At 35.1% G+C, this 24,063-nt stretch overlaps 1 protein-coding gene across 1 annotated transcript in view; it reads left to right on the forward strand.

The window, feature by feature from the left end:
• The window catches only part of LOC145660858 (uncharacterized), a 270,816-nt gene that overhangs the window by 104,574 nt on the left and 142,179 nt on the right, over nt 1-24,063 (forward strand). The window contains exon 2 of the mRNA XM_081726283.1: nt 15,800-16,197. Coding sequence (XP_081582409.1) covers nt 15,870-16,197 — 328 coding nt within the window. The 5' untranslated portion in view covers nt 15,800-15,869. The remainder of the gene's footprint in view (nt 1-15,799; nt 16,198-24,063) is intronic.

Here is a 24,063-nt window from a genome sequence, read left to right on the forward strand (position 1 = left end):
CTTGAATCGAACCTGGGACCATTTTAAGAGAAGGTTACTTACCACAGCGCTTCCCAACCAGATGTGTTCAATCGATCCGGCCAAGCTCTTGAAACGAACGTGTTAGCAAAATGCTAAGATGTGCAAATTCTTTCAGGTTGACATTAATCATCTACTGCTCTCTCTCTTTCTCTCTCTCTCTCTCTCTCTCTCTCTCTCCTGTGATATCAAAGTACAACTCAAGATAGGTTGAATGCTTGGATTTCGAAATGGAAACAAATGCGATTTCCTTTGGCAAGGTCGATTAAGATAATTTCTGCAAGTGTCAGCATCAGCTGTACTTCCTTGAGAACGACAACGTTTCATGGAAAGACTGACGAAAGAAATTTACGCACTGTTGTGAAACAGCGATCCTTAATAGCAGACACTTATCGCGAACCATAATTTAGAACCCTGGTGAGGGAAGGAATCAAACTGAGAATCTCTACATCACTCGCTATTGAAAACACGATTTTAAGGATTTCCTATTGCAGTGCAGGAAGCACACTACCAAGATGACTGAGCTAACAAAAATGCAAATGCTACATTCTTTATCTATGACGAAATTAAGTGATTTCAAGTGCAGAATCAAGATATCGTTGAATGGAAAATCAATCAGTTTACAGTATAATGCCGTTTCAAAAAGCTTGGCTTGGTCGATTAAACCCGGTCCCAGGTTCGATTCAAGGTTTGATAATATGCGTTTATGTTTGTTCTGTGGTAGGGATTCGGGTTTTCACGTAGCGTAACGCCTATAACCGTTCTAAGAAGCTTTGCGTGCTTTCAAGATAATACGAAAAAAGTCCAATTATGGCTGGCCAACTAGCTCATCACGTCGACGTTGATCTGAAACAAATAAAAGGTTACAGTTCACTAAAAACCGTTCGTAAGTTAGAGCTGCTGATGAGATAAAGCTTGATTAAACTTCATTTCAAGCAATATCAATGTGTTGATTCGGCTATGGATTACGAAACGGTTGATCATCTCAAAAACGTAGTCCCAAATATTTCTTCAAGACAATTAAAATTTTAAAATCAGTAAACGGCTATGGATGTGCCTTATGAAATGAGTTATGACCAAACAGATCATTGCTATTTTTTAATTTTATGGAGTTTTCTCGTCATCTGAAATGATAAACTTTTATGACTATAAAACTTGAATAGAAGATTAGAGATGCAAAAACGCCGGCTTTTTTCAATCGATTGTTTTTTCACATAAAAAGCCGGCTTTTTTGGGAAAAAACGAGAATTTTGGTAATTTTGGCTTTTTTTCATTTTCATGATTTTTCTATCCAAATAGCTTTCTTATAGTATATTCTATAGTTAGATAAGAATTCCACGACCTAAATGCCATATTTAGCTCTGTAATTCACCATCAACATGGATGGAGCACGTGTTTTACGAATTAAAGCTAACATGAAGAATGAAGTATTTGAGGCCAATTTTACAGGCTATTTAACTTTATTTTAACTTTTGAGTTATAGACATTTTTTTCTTCTCTAGATCATTTTAGTTTGTCATCCGTGTTTCATTTCTAAGAGCTTAGTACTCTAGCTTCTAGCGCAAAAGTTAAACTTACATTTTTCTATATATCCATCAAAGCATACGTTTTTCAATATATCCGTCAAACCGTACTTCCACATTTCTGTTATACTGTAGTTGTGCAATGATTTAGCAATAATTTCCCGGATACAACCTTGAATACCAATTTATACAAATAATCAGTAGCGGATTTAGAAAAGTACTTTGGGAGGGGTTTCTCTGATTGTTTCGTTTTTTAAAAAGTCCTAATTTTCTTTGGGAGGTGCTTGAAGTTTATGAGTACAGGCATAACTAATATTTCGTTTCGTTTATATGTTTAGCAATAATCTTCCGGATACAACCTTGAAGATCATTTTATACTGAGAATCCGTGGCGAATTTAGAAAAGTATTTTGGGAGGGGTTTTCTTACTACTAATGTTTAGTTCTTCTAAACATTTGTAATTTTTATTTGAGGGGAGCTTAAAGTTTATGAGTAAAGGCATAACTAATAGATATTTCGTTAGTTTTAGACATTAAGCAACTTTGGGGAACAGGCTTCAGTTCGAAAGACCGACCCCCTAACCTTCGCAAAACCGTCACTGCTGGTAATTAGTAATAATAACGATTTAAAAACAATAAGAAAGGAAGTCGGCCAACTCCTACACTCCTAGTCGGCCAGTACACGCACTATTTCTACATTCACAGATCGAATGAAAGAAAGCTTGGTCAGAATGGTCGAATGGTGTGTTGAATCCCGGACTTCCCAATAGAAGCGCAAAAGCCAACCACTCAGTCATGTTTGTTGTGTAGTTGTATTTACCTTAACTTAAATATATTCCGTAGATCTTTTTTTTTTTTTTTTTTGAGTTACATAATGATATGTTGAATCCCTCTTGTTAAAAATTCAGAAAACTTGAGGACTGGGTAAACCGTGATGGTGGTCAAGGGCGCCCATGTTGGGTCCAAGGGGGGGCAAGTATAAGCGATGTTTCAAAAATAGTTTCAAATTTTGCTGTAACTAATGCAAAAATTCTATTGGATTTTCAATATTCTGAAATACATTTTCTTCTGCGGATCGAACGCCCCCCTGGTCCCCCCTGATGGGCGCCCTTGATGGTGGTTATAAAAAACTTAACTGTAGAATTTCAAGAATATACAGAACCAAAAGTTCCAGATGTGCAACCTTTAATTGTATCATATAAATCTAAGTATTTCTCTTATGTTTTATTTTAATTTTATTTTGTTTCAAAAAGAGGGTATGGAATATTTCGAAGTAAAAATACTACATACAATTTTGCTAGTTATTTGTATCACTATTTCTAAGGTGTGATCACTTTCAAACCTCTGCTTATTTTTTTCAAAAAGTTTGTATGAAAATTTCGAATTATTTTTTGTTCGAAACTTTAAACTTTCAGTTCGAAAATTTTGGATTGAAATTTTAGGTTGTAAATTTTAGGTTTGTAAATTCTGTAATAATTTTTAGTTTGACAGGTTGAAAATTTTAATTCGAAAATTTCAGTTTGATTTTTTCCTTTGAAAAATCTTGATTTCATTTTTTTTGTTCAAAAATATTAATTTCAACTTTCTAGTTCTAAAATTTGGTATCAACTTTTTAGGTTCGAAAAATTGTGATTTGAAAATTTTTAGTTTGACACATGTCGAACTAACTTTTAATTCGAACTTTAAAACTTTTAATTCGAACTTTAATTAAAACTTTTAATTGGAACATTTCAGTTCGAATTTTTCGTTTGAAAAATCTTCAATTCATTTTTTTTTGTTCGAAAATTTTAGTTCGAACTTTCTAGTTCTAAAAATTGATTTCAACTTCTTTCGGTTCGAAAATTTTGATTTCATGTTTCGAAAATTTTAGTTTACATTTCTAGTTCCGAAATTTCAGTGAGAAATTTTTTGATTCGAAAAATTTGAAATCGAAATTATTTATTTCACCTTTTTTTGTTCGAAGATTTGTAGTTTTCCAAAATTTGTTTCGAAAACTTTTAATTCTAAAATTTCAGTTTGATTTTTTCTGATTTGAAATTTCGAATTCGAAAAATTTTATTTGGTTTTTTGTTCGAAAATTTTAGTTTCAACTTTCTAGTTCTATAATTTGGTTTCAACTTTTTAGTTCGAAAATTGATTTGAAAATTTCAAGTTATAAAATTTTTAGTTTGACACAGGTTGAAACATTTAATTCGAAAATTTCAGTTCAAATTTTTTGATTTTAAACTTTTAAGTTCTAGAAATTTTAGTTTCACATTTTCACTTGAACTTTTGTAATTACTGGAAATTAGTGAAGACTCAAAATTTAATCGAATAGTTAAAAACCCTTTATTTGTTAATAGAATAGTTAAAAACAGTTTATTTGTCAATTGAATAGTTAAAAACCGTTTATTTGTTAATCGAATAGTTAAAAACCGGATAAGGTTTGACGGTTAACCGTGAAACAATTCCCTCTTTGCACTCACTGAAAAATTTGGCTAAAATATTTTGAGATGATGATTTTAACTAAACCGTCAATGTTATTTAAGATATAAATTACACGAACTAACACCAAGACCAAGAAGATACCGTAAATGCGGGCTACTTGGACCCTTAAGGGGCTACTTGGACCCATACCAAAAACTCGTTTAAAGTCTCATATGCAATGCAATAATGAGTGAGTTCAGAGTTAGATCCGTTAGATGGGATCATAATGCAGGCGTACACACATTGAAACTAGTTCTGTGGTAGGCTACGATTGAGCAGCATTGGTGAGAAAGGTCGTTGACGAAAAGAGTGTATTTATTGAGCGCCAAACTTTTATGTGTGGACACTATTTGCAAGGAAGTGGAACCAATGCTAGGTAAACACATAAGTAGTTACATATAGGTTAATGAAATTGACATGGTAAACTTTCTCATATACAATAAGATGTGTGCGTAATTGCATTATACAGTATATGAAGTGTGTACATATGACCTGGAAAACATGGATATTTTGTCCCACATCTTTTGTTATCTTTATCCCACCCCATCCTTTGTTATCTTTATCAATAAAAAATAAAGGTCTGTTGTCACGTGTCACACAAGTATGGACTATTCATTGTTTCCTTAAGGATACCGGTACAAAATGGTACATCAAAATAAAAGATTGCCTGCAGGTCGAAAATATGCTGATTTTTCATAACAGCTTGAAGAATGTTTACCAGCAATTCAGTCGGGGAAAATGTCGCGAAAAGAAACAGAAGCTCACTTCAAGACAAGTCGTTCCACCATAGAAAGAAGATTAAAAAATAGGTCAAGGCAGAATTCGGGCCATCTGAAAGTGTTCACTGAAGAAGAAGAAATAGCCTTCGCTAGTCATCTTGATAGAGTTTGTGATTTCAGACTCCTCGTTAATTAACTTGATTTCAGATTTATTGTGAAGTCCTATTTTGCCATGCATGGGAGAACTGTCATTGCTTTCTAAGACAATCTTCCCAGTCGAGATTGAGTGAAGTTATTTTAGAAAATGCACCTCCAGTCAACGACTAGATTCGCTGCTAATATAGATAGGGCTCGTGCATCTGCAGAAGAAAACGTAATCAGCTATTACAATCATTATATTTGATAGTACCTCTTAATATGTTCTCTTTGTGGTTTGCAGTAAATAAAAAGTGTTGTTCTTGGAACACCTACGTCCTACTTAGTCTCAGAGCAGATTTCAATGGTTTTCTGTAGGAAAATATGGGGGTGGGTTCAAGTAGCCCGAACGCGAGTCTTACTTGGACCCATTTTTCACAATAATCGCCTGTGCTTTGTTTTCAATATATGTAACTAAAACTGTCCTCGATATGTGCAATAAAGCCTGTAGTTTCACTTAATATGGGTAATGACAATAACTTTCGAGTTTTCGTGGATGAAAATAGTCCGAAAGAACGAATTTGTTGCAAAATTGGGTCCAAGTAGCCCGCATCTACGGTAACCTTAAAGTATTGTGGTTCTCTCTTATCAAAAAGCTTAAGAGGAGTGCATTAAGGTACGCATATCCTCATTATATCTAAATAAAGTGAGAGTAAACTCTACTATGAAGAGCTCACACAATGTCTATGTAGAGCATAAATCCTAAACAGCACAAAAATTTGTTAATATCAGTCATATAAGCCATCATCGAGAATCAAACTCATGACCTTCGGAAACTAAATCTAGCCTGTGCATGCCTATAACGTAATAAAGAGAATACATAAGGTTAGAAACCTTCCCAAATTATATCTTTATCAATTTTAGATGATCAAATACTAACATTAGTTCTGAAGACCATGACTTTGGTTCTGCCAAATTAACCCACCAATCATGAAATTTTAGTGTTCGTTCATGTACCCATGCCCTATAAAAGCCTATACTCATGACGTCATTATTATTTATCCACGAATGGAAACGAAAGGTAGTAACTAGGTTCAGCTCATCACTTCCCTCTTTTACCTTCTCTAGGAATGAATGTATTCTTTCAAAGTAAACCATTACACATATATGTTCTTGTTTTGTCATAAGAAATAACTCCTCAATGTTGTCTCGTTACATGAGTATGATTAATCGTTATTACAATGAACCAATCAGTTTTAAACAAAACGTAAATGTGACGTCACAGACGAAAACAAGAGGTACTAACTAGGTCCAAAATAACATCATCTCATCTCTTTTCTCCTTCTCAAAGAATGAATATATCTTTTCAAAGTAAACCATTACACACTATTTGACAATTAAACACCGTACTTGTTCAAACAAACAATGCCAACAATACTGTGACAACGAATACGTAAGCATATGTAACACGATATAGTTGACGATTCTTTTTCAACATGATTATAAGTCAATACACAAAGAAGATTTTTAAATCTTTCCAACAGTTTTATTTAATCCACAAACGAATACAATATAAATTATTATTGTTAACCAAGTCCGGGATCGCTCCTACCCCTCTTTTATGCGTCTCAAATAAATGTATGCTTTCCTGGACACACTTTTTGACATTGAATATCGTGGTTCGAGTCCCATAAGTCACGTGAATGAGAACTATACCTTAACCAAAAGTCAAGTATACCTCCCAAAGTTTTTGAGTTAAGTTGATTTTGAGTTTAACGTCCCGTTCAGCAGCGAGAATAAAACCTACTAATTAACGTGAAATCCAAACCGCATGAGCTCCTTCCGGGAATGGAACCCTGGTGTCCCACGTTAAAGGCGCATACGCTAACCGGTTAGCCACGGAGGAACTCCAAAGTTTTCGAGTTTCATATTAATACTAATACTAATTTATACTATTACTGGGGTCTACTGATTCTTAATGTAATAGATCATCAAGAAAGAGATCAAACCTTGTTTTAGTAATTTTATACCCATAAAACGGAACGAAACTAAAAATCATAACCTCCAAGCTAAAAATCCCAGTTCAGTGATGTCATACGAACACATTTGCTTGAACCAAATACCTCTAATTCATTCGCACCAGTAGAGAGCGCAGTGGCTGAATGGTAGGGCGTTCACCTCTGCTGTATTGGGTCCCTAGTTCAAACCCCGCGAAAGTAGTTTTGTGGTGCAAAACATTATGCTCGGGATACTCCAATTTTCGCCCACACTTTCATTCATTTCTCATTGTCACCGTCTCAAAGGGATAACAATCTCCAAATCTTATGCCATAAAAAGGAACGAAAAATAAAAAGCATTCGTAATCCTGTACTATTTCATAACGTAATGAATCATCAAGACCATATTTTTTGTAATTTTAAAGAATCTTCATAACATCTGTTCCAATTCAATGACGTCATGGCAGGGCCAAGGTACCTCTGACTCATTGGCACCAGCGTGCATGGCCCCTGAATAAGCATAAGCAAAATTTCAATAGGTGACGCACATCCGGGCCAAAGCATCCCTGATTCATTCGCTATGGTCCAGGAGTCTCCAAATTGGATAATCAAAAGTGAGACCAGGTCAGGCCCATACTACTTACATTATGTCTAGGACAATTCTTCTTAGCACTCCACCTCATATGTATATTCATTTCTTTCTGTGCACGTTACTTCAAACACGATATGAACCATATTTGTAATTTCAGAATGCAGAAGATCTGTCCTATTGATATATAATTGTTAATCAGCCGTGCTACCAATTCTGTGTAAGATATTTTTGACTTTCATGCTTACTATGTTCACTTCCTCCCGAGTTACTCTATCCATTGTTAAGCAGCAGATAACATCTATGTTTATTTCATTTCTTCTAACAGTGACAGTCCTAGCCAAGGGTAAAAGTGGATCTGAAAAGGTAGTGGGACGCATGACGTCACGCCGTCCCCCTTGCCTATCTTTACCCATTGTATTTTTTAGGAAGTTGGGGGACGACATAGTTTTTTTTTTCGGAAGTGGGCGGACGACGTTCTCCCGCATTCCCCCTCACTTTTACCCCTGGTCCTAGCAGTAATGTACATACTCGTAGCACTGACGCATATAGCTTACTATTTGTAAAAAGTCTTTCTTTGGTAAGTTTACTTTTGTTTTTTGGTGGGAAATTTTGTGTGTGTATGACTTTTTTCAATTATAATAAAGAAACAATATTTTGTTTCGTATTTCCAGTCCCATTAGAACATGAAGAAGAAATGCTGAGCCGCTGGTGTGTGTCCTATAATCCACTGCTTTGCGAGTGAGGTAGTGTGGTGAGAGACGGCTTAACCTGTGTGATGATCTCTAAACTTACCAACTGCACTGGATTCAAGCCTAGTTGAGGTTTGGAGCACGGGTCGGGGGTCGCGTCCCGCAGACTTTAGTCAAATATTTTTAAAGCAACTATACTACTTTGTGTATATATAACTTTTGTCAAAAAGAGGATTTTGATTTTGATTCATCCAACCTCCCGCCCCCATATTTGGAAAGCTAACGACGCCAGTGTTTGGAGTCCACTTGAAGAATAGGTTCTGTCCTTTATAACCTCATTCTTGCGTAACAGCACTAACTTAAATTTAAAAGAACATTCTATTGTAATATTGTGTAAGAATAAAAGCTTTTACAAATATAAAATACGCTTCCATTCCAAAGAATGATTTGTGGTTTCATAGTACAAACACCTAGAATAAAGTTCAATTGCTTTAAATTGAGAAGAATCACGAGATGAGACGAGACGAGACGAAACAGAATTTTCTTCATAAGACATAACTCTTCAAATAGAGACAAATACACTTTTCGAGACAAGACAGCTCTTTCATGACATCTTTTCGAACAGTCTTAGCTCTTAACTCATAGGCAACCCTAACAAGGGAACATCTTATATTGATAGTAGCGTTGCCCAATCAAACAATGCGCAATCGATAGAGGAGTGAAGAAAAGTGAGAAATCCAAAATTTTACGGGCCGATACCCAGAAGCACACGAGATACAGAGGAAAGAAGGATCGAGAATCATGTGAAGATAGCAATGCAAAAGATACATTGACACAGAAAGAACTTCAATAATGATTAAAGTAATTAAAAGGACATTTACACAACAGTATAGTAAGCAAACATTGTACGCACAGACATGCTCAATAACATCATATGTAATGCAGTGTTGCCAACTTAACACAAAATGAAGTTTTGTTAAATTTCACGCAACACAAATTATAACAAAACCAACAATGTGTGAGGTGATACAATATTACGTGCATTAGAAAACTGAGCCTGCTAATCAATTGTCAATCCAAGCGCATGCATCATTTCAGTTTTGTGTGTTGTGTTTGATACTATTCCGATTTTCCACTTGGACAAAACTGCTTTGACACTGTGCTTCTTCCCTTATTTTGCGTACTTCAGTGATTATATTCTTGTTTGTGGTCTCATATTTTGATATTAACTAGTTCGAATCGTGTACCGTATATATTCTTCTACATCCAAGATTCATATAAGAATTAACATAGGCCTATCCGCAAACGTTGTCAACACTGTACATCAAGATTTCACAGGTATAGTTCTACTCATAATTAGATTTGCTAGATGTTATAATTTGTGTTTCCTGCCATTTAACAAAACTTCATTGTTCCACTTTGTGCTCCGTTGGCAACACTGCATTACATATGATGTTATTGAGCATGTCTGTGGGTACAATGTTTGGTTCCTATACTGTTTTGGAAATGTCCTTTTGATTACTTTAATCATTATTGAAGTTCTTTCTGCGTCAATGTATCTTTCGCATTCCTATCTTCACATGATTATAGATCATTCTTTCCTCTATCTCCTGTGTTTCTGGGTGTCTGCCCGTAAAACTTTGGATTTCTCACTTTTCTTCACTCTATCGATTGCGCATTGTTTGATTAGGCAATTCTACTATCAATATAAGATGTTCCCTTGTACGTGTTAATAGTAACTGCTGTTTATCTACTTTCTCCTTCGGAATTAGCATTCAAATAGCTCCGTCAATAACATATTTTCAGAACTAAAATCAGATTTTCTGATTTAGTTATATCTTGTCCTTCTTATTTCGTATCCCAACAAATTTTGATTGCTAATCATTATATTTGGTATCCTAACCTCTGCTATAATGTCACTTCGTACCCTATGCAGTCTACTCAATACGTTCCGGGACTACGTCGAATACACTTAACGATGTCAGAGGAAGTTACCAGTACTCGGTGTTATTATTATTGTTATTAGTTTTTGCATACATCCCTTTCCTGACCGCATACTCATAGGACTGGTCGTAGAGGCTCTGGAACGCCCTAGAAGAGTCGTTCACTGGAATGCTATCCAGCACTGACGTCGCGTTCGCTTTAATCGGCTCAACATATTTAAACCACTGCCCCTTGAGGATGGATTTAAGCTTAGGGAGAGCATGAAGACCACTGTGCTCAAATGAGATGAATATCGGGTGTGTTCAAAGATTGTGACCCTTCTTTCGACCAAAAATTAACACACAATAAAACTGGTGAGGGCCAACGGCTTTTCTACAATGCTCTACTGGGTATCAAGTCTGGGATCACTTGGCTGTTAGAAATATGCAAAAGAAACTGTCTGTTTATATCATCCTATGATTATTGTCATACAGTACGTTTTTACGCGATCCACATTTTGTATAAAGCAGCCTGATACTCATACAGCGTTTTTTTACTTCTTGTGTGTGTGTGTGTGTCAAATTAAAAAGACCACACCACAAACATATTTACAAAGATGTTTGAATGCAATTGTAACGTTTGAGGGCACCGGAAAATTGAAGCAGTAATTTCGAGATGGTAACACTTCTTCTAGCGCCAATTGTCGTATGGGTACACAGCAATTAACTACTCTTTGCCTACACTCAAAAGGCAATTAATTCATCTTCAGACATTCCAGGGCTGTCTCAACATGCGATAGCTGAAACTGGACTGTCAGAAACACATTACAAGACTTTCTAGTTACGTGTGCTTAGTGTGTGGTGTTCCATTGGTAGCTGAAAAGGTGATTTTCAACTAATCTTTTGCAGCAGGTTGTTCGCTGTGTCAAGTTGAGCCCTTAATTCTGTGCCGAAATCTATTTTACTCCATTTGCAAGCGAGTTGCAGAGTTTTCGTATACGCTTACTCTCAACAATGTTAGACCCAGTGGCGGCTGCAGAGTTCTATAAGAGGGAAGTCACATCCGGTTTGACAGTGAAGTCGGATTTTCGTCCTCCTTCCGCAAAACCAGGCTTTGGGGCCTGCAGTGATTTTTTTTACTTTCAAGCCATTCTTTATAATCTGATGTCAGTTACAAATACTACACAAAAAATGAAATCTTTCAGTTTTACGTCCCATGGTTATGCTCTGTGAGCATAAAGGAAACAGTGATGATGAGAATGAATAAAATGATGAAATGATGAAAGTAAAAGGAAACGAGAGAACTTTGATAATGTCCACGTACACAGTGTTTGTCTACCCATAGTCAACTTCACAGGAAAAAATAAACGAATTTTTTATTGCATAATTATGTATTTGTTGTACATATGGAATCATTGAACTTAATATTAAATATTTGCTCAGTACAAACAATTCAAGCCGTTGAAGAAGTGAGAAATAATTGTTGCCAACACTGCTTTACCTATTTTTTTTTTTTTTACTTTGAATTTTTAACCTATTTTGTAAAAATAATTTGGTTGCATACCTACTAGTATACATACTTGTTTACAGTTAATTTGAAACAAATACAAAAACTAAGTATTAGTGAAAAGTTAAGTAGCCTCATTTCTCTTACATTTATAATATTTAGTAACCTGTAAAGTAGGGACATGATTATACTTTCATAAGTCAATGAAAAGCAAGTGTGCGTTTCCCTTCGATCGTTTCGAAAGCAAATGAATAACCATTTATTCGACCATTCTTTCGACCCAAGTCCTATCTAGACTTGGGCGGTGGCAGCATAATTGGAAATATCGAATTCCGATTTATTTCTTATTTATCAAAATATTCTTGAAAAATGTTTCAGAATATAACAAATGTTTTAAACTGTAGTCATGACCTTCGTGTCAAAAAATATTTAAAATATGCCTAAAAATTCTGGGAGTCTACTAATCATATATACACGAGGAACCTCCAAAATATGCAAGAAGTTCCGTAAGTCCAGAAGGGAAGAAATTTACTGAATCTCTGTGAGTGTTTCCCGCCTTAAACTTACCCTATATCAGTTCATGATTGACAAAAGATCACGATAACGCTGATATTTCGGTTCATAAAAGTAACGTCTATACAGCTCATTTCTGTGTAAAGTTAGAAATATTATTTCTCGACGCTTTGTTATTCTCTACTTATTTGTATTCTATAGCTATTTATTTGAATTAGGAGTGTAACAATTATATATTTTGTCTGTGGCTTCGCATGCATGCTTTCACTGTAATAGTTCAGAGGTCCAGAAGTGTACCCAGTAAGTTTTTCTTTGAGGAGCCAAGATTTTTCCAGGGGGGGGGGGGGAGGCGGACTATTACATACTAAAAGTGAACTGAAAATCCTGTTTCAGAATATGAAAGCATTAATAATGTACTGTGCATAGACTACACATACGTATATATGTACACATATTATTATTATTATTTGCAGTTGAAACATGCGCTTTCACATTGTATAACATTACAATAAGAGGTTTGTAGAAAATGTGCCCATAAACTACACATAGCAAAAAAAAAAAAAAAAAAAGTTTATTTGTTTGACTTCGCCTTTATGTATCAGTATGTAAGAAAATTCGGACTTCCGCTCTAATTTCTTAAAGTAAATCAGCAATTATAACTGAAACATTTATTTATGAAATATGAACAAATTTATTCGTCGTTCGAAGAAAACTCCATCTAAAAGTAAATATTAGGGTTATTTATAAAATATTTATTTACGACATATCAACAAAATTGCATGAGTTGTAGTAAATAATAATAATAATAATAATAATAATAATAATAATAATAATAATAATAATAATAATAATAATAATAATAATAATAATAATAATAATAATAATACCAATAATATTAATAAAGGAAACTACTCTTGTAAATATTTTCTTGATAAATGATTTATGCAACATTATAAATTTATTGAACAGAATTGTCTGTTTTTTTTTTAACTCACTTCCAAAAATAAACACTGGTTACTGTAATTTTTTTAGAGCAATGGGTTATGGTATATTATTACATTATTAATTAATTACTTATTTACGAAATATGAACAAATTCGCTCATTTTGTTTTTGAGAAAAAAAAATCCGGAAAACTTACAGTACCCCTTCTGGATATTTCCTTGAAAAACAACATATGCCATATTATAGGGTTATTGCTGGAACATTTATTTATGAAATATGAGTGAAATCCTTAGAGCTGTTTTTGAGAAAATAGCATATTTAAATATTCGCTCTACTCTTATGTTTAAAGGTAGGAACAAAATTCATTTTTTAAAGAAAAACTCACCTCCAAGAACAACTTACCCCTTGTGAAGTTCTTCAAGGCAAATGAATTACGCCATAATGTTAGATTTTTAATGAAACATCTAATGATGAAACATGAGCAAAATCACCATAGTCGTTTTTGAAAATCGTCCGGGAAAAAGCACATCAAAGGATAAGTATCCCTTCTATTTTTTTTTCGAGAGAAATGAATTATGCTATAGTGTCAGGTTAATTAAATATTTATTTACGAAATCTGAACAAAATTGCCTGTGTTGATTAAGTGAAAATAGTTCGAAAAACTCATTTTCCAAGGATAAATTATCAGTTCTGGATTATACCTACAAATAATGACCTATTCCATATTATGGTTAATAATAGAACATTAGTTTATGGAATATGAGCGAAAACATTAGAGCTGTTTTTGAGAAAACTGCAAATTTTAATTTTCACCATTCAGTAAACTACCCTTTATTTTTAGGGATAGGAAGAAAATTCAAAAAGTATCCCTAGGGAATCTAATAAAAAATTTTAAGTTTTAAATTTGGTTTCGATACATTGATCGGCATGGGCTCTGGGCCAGTGAACATGTTTATATCAGAACGAACGAACAGACATCCAAAAATTCATTTTTCGACATTTAGAGGCCAAGAAATGTGTAAATCCGCTGAAATCTCGAATTCAATTTTATTTCATAATTACCATTTTTTTCTCCTATCGTCACTCGAAAGTTAAAAATGGTAAAAATAGAGAAAAATTAAAGAAAAAGAAATAAGATCATTCTCAGACATTTATATAAAACCAAAATGTAGCAGGCTAATAAAATAACAACTGTACACATTCGGTTAGGCAAATGAGACTAACAGAGTAGCAAGATGATTAATCAATATCAATAGCTGAAGCAGACACTGACTAGGTCCAATATTTTCCCTTTTAGTACAGTGATACCACCTGCTTTTACGTAGTATATTCCATTCGTGACTTTCATGTAGACATGTTGCCGACTGAAAGAAAAAAAAGTAGGTTCTCAGTTGACCTGTATATGTGTATGTTCGTATTGATGTGTGGCTGTAGCGATTATCTCGAGAACCGTTGGTTATATTCGCCAATCCAATAAGCTAATACATATAAAAAAATGCAAAAGTTATAATTAAATAATTACCATGTTTAGTCACGTAATAGTCGCACTTTTTATACCAGTTTTTAATGTGAAAATCCAACTGCGACTATTATGCTAGGAAAGCTGCCATTCGTTATCGCTACGATCAAAACAATTTGGAATTTTCATACATACAACATTGTGTGAACATAAATAAAATATAACCTACATAGGCCTACGGTAAAGTATTAAAACTTGTAAAAATTAAATTCGTAACTTACCGATTCGTGGGGGACAAAAAAAAATTGTTCTTGGCATTGGCACAAAGAAACGATACATTTACATAATCGGAAAACACATGAATAACAACTACGTAACACCAAAAAGAAGAAATAAACACGTAGGTACTCGCACAAGATAATCCATTTTGAAGAAAGTCTCATTCACGAAGACAAAAATCCCGTAGACTGAGACTTTCATGCGGGGAATTTGTTTGGCGAATGTTTTTAGTTCGAACTTAAAATGCGAGTATTATGCGAGGGCGATTATGACGCGAGTAAACACGGTATTTTGAAACAAATTAAATAATACCTGAAACGGCGGAGAAAAATCTATTCTAAAATATGATGTAGCCGGAAATTCAACAAAACATGGCATGTTGGTATAAACAAGAGGTACGGTCACTTTTCAGCTATCTTTCTCCGAATAATTTAACACTGATGATAGATGTTTAGGTCACTTGCGATGTCATGCACAAATATTAACACAAAGAGTTAACTGTATAGGCCTACAAAATATTTTTATTCTTATGTAGAAAACAATGTACTAATTGCGAAATATGTTCCCTATGGAAATAAATTTCTTCATAAGTGCAAGCATCATTATTTGTGAGACTGATGTGTTCAGAGTCTATTTTTTTTACCGCACTTTCTTGTTCGATTTTAGCCCTCATATAATTTAATTTAGTGGTGTCTATTTGTCTTTAATTGGGAATAATTTTAATTTTATCTTATATTCTTCATGACAAAAAAAACTACTTAAAAATATACCAAATAAAAGCAGTATCATGTTTATCTGGTTTTGAAGCAGGTTAATTATATATACACATTAATTTTAATCAGAAGAATTATTTCGGTTCATGAACAGCGTTACAGAATGGATTAAATTCGTGACCACTTATGGGTCCACTGTAATGTTTATTCTTCGAATACTATAACGATTTGATGCATGGTTAATTTAAGTGTCATAAATTACAAAATTATCTAATAATTTTGATACATATTAAAAATTATAAGTATAATATTTTTATATTTCCAGTTAAACAAAGTCCAGAGACGTTCCAGAGACTCCAGAGACGTTCCAGAGAAGAAGATAGTTTTAACTAGAAATGGCTGGAACTATGAGAAAAATTTTTGTTCTTTTCTGGAAAGACTTGTTAATTCGACGAAGATGTTGGTTTTCTAATCTGATTGTAATTCTAATTGGTATTGGGCTATTTGTCTTCTTGGCTTTTCCAGAAGAAAATGACATTGTTTACTACAAAGAAGCAACAGTTAGACCTCTTGCTACAGAAGTTGAGATTATAAGAAGTTTCAATCAGTATAGCCCAATGCAATTCCTTTATGCTCCAAATAACAGCTTTACTACTGAACTGGTTAATGGTTTCAAATCAAGGCTGATGAATCGTAAACAATATCCCTTTATATATAGTCCAGGTAAGTAGTTTTTTAAATAAATAAATATATAAATAATAAACTTGAATTGTATTCATAAGAATCTTTGAAAATTGAAACAACATTACTGGCACCGTTATTTTGCTTTTCTTTTATGAGATAGTATGTTTTTATTTTAGTGTGGTAATGTATAGTAAAATACTCAGGGACCTCGCTGGTGAGGTCTGTGAAACCATTGTTTAATCTCTTATGTAGAATAACAAAGATGAATAGAATTTGTTCCTTTGAAATCACCGAAATATACTAAATCTTTTTATTTCAAAAATTCCCAACACAGTACAATAATATTCTCGGGTAAATTTTACAATACACTATCTAGCTCAGGGGCGAATCCAGGGGGGGGGGGCGATCGGGGCAATCGCCCGCCTCCCAGGGGAGAGAACTTTCTTATTTTATATATATAAATAAAACCCATCCCAAAGTTTGGAGCCCTTAAAAGTAGCAGTATGACAACACCCCCCCCCCAGAAGTCGGTCCTGGATCCGCCCCTGATCTAGCTAGGCATTGATAACTTAAGCTGCTTTAAAAGATTATAATAGAGCCGGGTAGGGTATTGTAGAGTATAGTAGAGAGGGTAGAGTCGGGTTGGCTTAGGATCAGGGACGTTTGGTTTGGACCCATCTTCTTAAAATTAATCGAGTGTAATTTCTTGTGTATGAGTACGGATACCAGCTGGAGCGGGAATTGTAAACTTCACCCGTATTCTCTAACAATCTACAATATCTATAATAAATTAATTGTGTCATAACTAATGCATAAGTTTCATTTTGGTATTGTACTATTTCTTATAAGGATAACAATGACAAGAAAAATAATGTTTAATGAGAAGTGAAAAATAAAACTGTAGTCACCATCAGCACACATCCACACCAGCACAAACCAGAATCTAGTATATATATTCGTACCAGCATTTATGCTTTGACCCAGAAGACCTACACAGAGAAATACGGAACAGATGCTCCAAACAAATCCTTCATCAAGCGACTGTACGAGAAACTCCAGAAAACATATATTGTAGTGAACACATCGAGAATCAGTGGATCAAGGTTGTTAATAGAAAAAATGTCGATGGATGTGCAAGCTGTATGTGACTGTGAAAAATAATCAGTGTGACGTTGGTCCGAGCTCTCCATTTGGCAATATACACACAGCATTACGCAAATGTTTAAAATTGTAGCTTAGCCCTATAAAGTTAGAGTGGTACAGCAACTGCTGCCTGAAGACATGGATGTCCGAAAAGACTTCATGAAATAGTCGTTTGCTCATGGAATCTGTGACACCGGGTCAGTGACAACCCACATGTGCTGAAGGAGTTACCTCTGCACTTACAGAAAATTAGCGTTTGGTGCACCATATAACCAGTGTTGGGTAAGTTACTTGTAAAAATGTAACGCGTTACAAGTTACTTTACTTTCTATTAAAATGTAACGCGTTAGTAACGCGCTACTTGACCCAAAAAAGTAACTGTTACTTTACTTCGAAAGTAACGCGTTACTAATGCGTTACTTTTAGGTCTGAAACTTTAAAAATGTGAAAAAAATATGACTTCAATTTTCCGTACTACTATTACTACCGCTATTATTATTATTATTATTATTATTATTATTATTATTATTATTATTATTATTATTATTATTATTATTGCACGTTCTGAATCGCTTTATGTAAATGCAAGGGCAAATTTTTTGTTGATATATGAACATTTCAATATAATGTAACATTGATAAGATGCCATACTGCGTTACTCGTAGGGAATGACACGTGCGAATTTTCTTTGAAACTTGATTCGACTAGAAACAGACATCTTTGAGCTCGAACCGAGAACTAGGCTCGAAAAATTTCCTCTAACTCGACTCGAATTGGGGTCGAGTTTCGAGTCGACTCGAGCCAAGTCCGATGTATAGTTTCGAGTACTTCTTCAAGTATATTACATAGACAGTATAATTATTATCAATGACACTACTACTACTACAACTTATATTATTATTAATTAATTAATTAATTAATTATAACAACACTGTATATAAAAATGAAAGATGGGCGGTTTAGAATTGTCAACGACTCGAGCAACTCGGCTCACAGCTCATTCACTATCGACCCGAACCAAGAAGTGAGCCGAGCCAACAGCTCACCCAACCGACTCGGCTAGAGCCCTTGGCTCAGTTGAGCCGAACCGAGCAGATGGCTCATCCCTACCAAGCCAGCTCGAGCCGATGGTTCACCCCAAGTGAGCTGGCTCGAGCCATCTTCTCAGTTGAGTCGAGCCGAGCTGAGCTTGTTATAAAAAAGCTCTTGTGGTCTCGCTATCGAGACGAGACGAGATGCGAGCAGTGTCCCTAAAAGTATTCCATATTACTGTTTAGCTTATATTTCTCATAGCTTTCGTTTTCCAGTGTAATCAGGCCATGATTTCAAGACGACTTAAAACGAACGAGCCATTTATCAAACTCGACTGGACTCGAAACTCGACGGGAAAAACTGAATCGGCTCGGAACTCGACTCGAGGATATTACCCTTGATTTGACTCGAAACTCGACTTGACTCGACTCGACTTGAAACTGATCTGAAAGAACTCCAATATTACATACCATCAGCAAACTATTTTCCAGTAATAAAGTAGGCCTGCTCATCAGAACACAGTTTATTCATATTAACCCCTTACTGTAAATCGTTAATTATGGCACCCTAGTTGTTGACAAATATTTTCCGTCGGGGCACTTCAGACACTTTACTTTTAAATTCTGTCCACCATCATCCTCAGCTCTTAAGAAAAAGTATTCTTTCAAATGTTCGAACAGTAAAATATTTTCGTTCTCCATATTTATAAAAACAATACTAATCAAAGTAAAATAGACTACCAGTATAATTGCACTCCTAGTTCACTCACTGAATGTATTGATTTGGTGCTGTCAAAACTTACGGCAAAATCTTCCAGGTGCTTGCAATTAGTACACGTGATTTCCCTAAGGCTGTCCTCATCTTCAAAAAACAGCAAGTGGCACTACGAACTTATCTGTTTCTATGTGTGTCTGTGACTGTCGGTCACTGACATAGCTACGTAGTTCATGCTCGATTGTTTCATTCTAAGAAATTCATTTACAGGAATAGGGATGTACACGAGACGAGTCGAGACGGGATTTTCCTGACAAACTTCGAGTCGAGACACGGCTCTTCCAATGGAGAAATATACATTTTTCGAGTCGAGACATCACTTTTACGGCACATTTTGGAGTCGAGACACCCACAAATCTTGTCTCGTGCGCATCCCTATACAGGAAAGAAACATTTGTTTCCGAAAAAAATATACATATATTGTAGTTACTCATCCGAAATGTAACGCGGAAAAAGTAACGCAAACTAGGTACGTTACTTAAAAATTTGTAACGCGTTACCCTTACAGTTACTTTGGAAAAGATGTAACGCGTTACTAGGAAACGTTACTTAAAAAGTACTTGTAACGCGTTACTTGCGTTACGTTACTTCCCAACACTACATATAACTAGTTGCGTGTTCATAACATTCTTTGAACAAACTTAACCTCTGTACGGAATAATAATGACAGTAAGTACTAGTAAGAAGTGTTTATTCTGTAAGATTGCTTAATTTACACCCTGTACTACATTTATAAGAAACACTTAAAAAAGCAGTTACTGTCATATTAGCGTTACCCATTTTACTGGAATTTATTTTAGCCTGGCTGTAGACTACATATTGTTACAAGTGAGCATACACTGTGTATATTTTGTACAGAAAAAGCGTGGCTTTAACATATCACACTTTCTTTAGAAAACTGTTAGAGAGGATAAAATCTAAAGTAATCAAAGGACTTGCCATTCACCTTATATAGTAAAGATATCTGATCTTTCTGACGTTAAAATTAAGGGATGTAGAAAATAAATAATGAATGGTAAGTTAACAGCTATTAAAGTCAACGCAAATAAAGGCAAATAATTTAGTGGTGCATATTTTAAAATTTCAAGATGTCATTGCGTATATGAGATTAATCATGGACGTAACGAAAACGAAAATATAGTGGCCATATACCGATTATGTCATAGAGTGTCCGGTCTACCCTAAAATTTACGACTCCATATTATTCAATGTTACGTCACACAAACTAAACAATTTTAAATTGACGAAAATGCGGAATTTCTTCAAATCCTAAAATCATTTGTAAGATAGAAAAGGTTTTACCTTAATGTCAGAAGTAACTGTTACAAAAAGCTCATACTGTGCGTATAACTTTCTTTGGCAATCTCAGAAGCTTTACATGCACGAAAGGGAATTTCTTCTCCAGACGTAAGTCCTCAGCAACCCAATACGGAATTTATGGCCTCAACATTAATACAAGTCTCCAATAAATACGCTATACAATATAGCTAACATCTTCGGATTTCCTTATAATTTTTAAATCCATCAAAATGTAGAACCTTTTGGGAAATAGCTTTAGTCAAAAAGAAACAAACTGCTGACGTTAATAAAATTATGGTGACGATAATCCTCCTCTCAACAAGGGATTCAAGACTGGCATCAACGTCGAAACAGCTTGAAAGTGATCAATGTGTAACCGAGAGGTGTGGACAATTCTTCAGAATTCACTATTTCAGCACAGTCTCCAGCAGAAATCTAACGTGGAATATCAATTTGGAGCACGTATCTGAAGTAACCTAGGCTTCAAGTACTGATTTTTTAATAAAGTAAATATCGCAATTCAAGACGTTCCTTTTATTTTTCTAGAGGATTAACTGTCTGTTATTCATTTCGTCTCAGATTTTATTTAATAACGCCAAAACACAATGTTGCTTCTAAAATCAAAATTTTAATATTAAGATGTTGAAATTATATTACAGGTTTAGTATGTCTATTCTCAATAATTTGGATTTTGATCACTTTAAGCAGAATGGCTGTACAGTGATACCTGTCTATGTTTGCCACTATCGGTTCCATTGAAGAGTGGCCAATTTAGTCAGGTGGCTAACTTACAGAAAGTGAGTGTGATTAGTGTATTTTTAGAATAGCTTTCCTCTAGACCTTAATAATTGAGTCCCCGTGTTTATTAATGTTCCCTACCGTAATTTTGATACCTCAAATTCTACAGATATTCAGCGTTGACTCAAACCTTTATCTATCAAACCTAACACTTCCTTTTCTTCTTTATGCAAAATTCGTTCAACTTTCTACGTTTTGAATCCCTTATGAATTCATGAACTCAACACGTCCCCTTTCACTGAATATAGAGATCACTGAACGCATAAACACCGATATCGGAAATCGCTCTTTCACTGTCTGTATAAAAAGAAACTTTCATCTGAACCAATTCGAAAAATAGCGAATCAGTAATTAATAACAATTTTATTCATGGTGGGTCATTCTATGTAGAAGTATTTCTTTCGTTCTTTTTATCACATATGCAGATTCTAATTTTGTAGTTAAGTATCTCTTGTTAATGAACTACAAGTGTTTTCCTCGGAGCAAAAGATGTTTTGAGAAAGTCTTGAGGAAATTCATATATTAAAAGCATATCTACCTTTCGACAAGTCGTTAGGTACCAATAGTTGACAATTGAGATGGTTAGCTTAAACCTTGAGATTTCTTTCTGCATTACTAAACCTCCCCATTGATGAAAGGAGCCGATATAGTTAATGGTTTTAGCAAAACAGACAAGATAAACAAATACATACAACCATTTCCTGAATTCTTGTATGTACTTTTTCTTATTCACATCTTCCTTCACCACCCCTTTATCAGGGCAGTGTTCGCCCATCGCCCATTGATCTCCAAGAACAAATCGTAGGAATCCATGCTTCTTTGTATCAGTCATAAATACAGAACATCTGCCTGTGATATGTAGTGTCGAACTGCCCAAGTTGAGGGCCCTTGGGACGGATCCTTAAAAGCCCCCATATATATATATATATATATATATATATATATATATATATATATATATATATATATATATATATATATATATATATATATATATATATATCGGGTGTTGCAAAATAACTGTTACAACTCTTGGGAGGTGATTCCTGCCACTGAGACAAGAAAAGGAGTTCTCTTGAACTTTCGGCCTTTCTACAAGGTGCCCAAAGCGTGGAAAAATGACTTTCGGATTCCAATAGTTCGGAAACTATCTAACGTAAAGAGGGCGGGTAAAAAATTCACTGAAGAAGTCATACTTGCTGCATGGAATTTTGCATGTTTCACAATTCTACCATGCATGCGCAAGGGATTCCCCAAAGGAACGTAGGAAGTCCCGGATAATCTGCCAAATGAAAATTGGTCTAAATGGATATGAATTGAAAGGGTTTCTACCAGGTAACAATAATTCGTTTGTATTAAGTCGATATCTAGAACAACTACAAAATGGCGGACACCTTTATGCCCGTTGTGTGGTTGCATAATCGCCAGGTACGGATGCTGGCCAACAGTGACGTTCTGAATATTAAGTGTAGCGAATTTGTACTCAAATGCACTAGAAAGACATCTGGAGTGTCGGTAGAGCACAACAGATGAAGCAGGGTGATTCACATGTGTGAAAACACGTAACGAAAAATGCCCAGAAATGCACTCACACTAAGTAAACGTGAGTTCAAAGCGTCGGAAATGTAAGGAATAGCATCAAGAACATGAAAGCCATTGCCTATTCACCAATAACATTCCATCAATCCCATGGAATATGATGTGCACGGTTGCATACCAATAAGGATTCAACAACTGAGACCAAGTTGAAATTGCGCAAGGGGACTAACAAAGAAACTGGATAAACTAAATGAATGTCACTAGTGGGATCGCATGATCGATATTGAAATGTGGCCAATGTGTGTGTTCATATCAACATGTAGCTAATAGACAAATGTCAACATGTTCCACTACTGCTGGGACACCGTCCCAAGTGCGAAAACTAGGAAAATAACGTTGTACATTCTGCTATTACATCTGGTGCACTTTTTGGTAGAACGAAACTTAAACACGATTGTATCAATGTCCCTCTTTGTTTGGGACATTGTCCCACAGTAGACATATATGAAAAAGAAATCTCTTAATCCATGGTTCAAATTCTGATAGAGCGTCAAAATAACAAACTTGTATCATGTCTCATCTCTTCTGGGACGTATGACGTACTTGAAATATAGGACAATACATCAGAAATTCGTATCTTACACACAGTGGACATGCCAAGACAAAGACGAAAATGAACCAATTTGGCACATGTAACACTACTGCTGGAACACCATACATATGGAAAATAAAACGATATGAGAAGTAGGAAGAAACGTTTTAAAGCTCTGATTGTTTACAACTGTGCAGTAGGAGTAATAAAATGAAACACACAAGCATGTCGGGAGGCTGTACAAGAGCGCTTGCGAAACAAAGTGGGTACTCCTCAAAGAACAGAGAAAGTGAAGCTCCCTCGAAGGCGCAGTGCTAGAGCGCTTGCTTTCGCTCGCGTCGTTGCAGTTTCCAGTCCTGCTGGGAGCCCACGGCCTCAGATTCAAAACCCGAGTAGTTATTTTCCTATTTTTCGCACGTGGAACGGTGTCCCAGCAGTAGTGGAACATGTTGATATTTGTCCATTAGCTACATGTCGATATCAACACACACATCGGCAACAATTCAATATCGATCATGCTATCCCACTAGTGACATTCATTTAGTTTACCCAGTTTCTTTGTGAGTTCCCTTGCGCAATTTCAACTTGGTCTCAGTTGTTGAATCCTTATTGGTATGCAACCGTGCACATCATATTGCATCGAGTTGAGGGAATATTTTTGGTCAACTGACAATGGATTTCATGTTTTTGACGCTAATCCTTACATTTCCAACGCTTTGAACTCACGT

The sequence above is a fragment of the Thermobia domestica genome, chromosome 9 (assembly GCF_964235325.1).
Source record: "Thermobia domestica chromosome 9, izTheDome1.hap1.1, whole genome shotgun sequence".
NCBI classification, from domain to species: Eukaryota; Metazoa; Arthropoda; class Insecta; order Zygentoma; family Lepismatidae; genus Thermobia; species Thermobia domestica.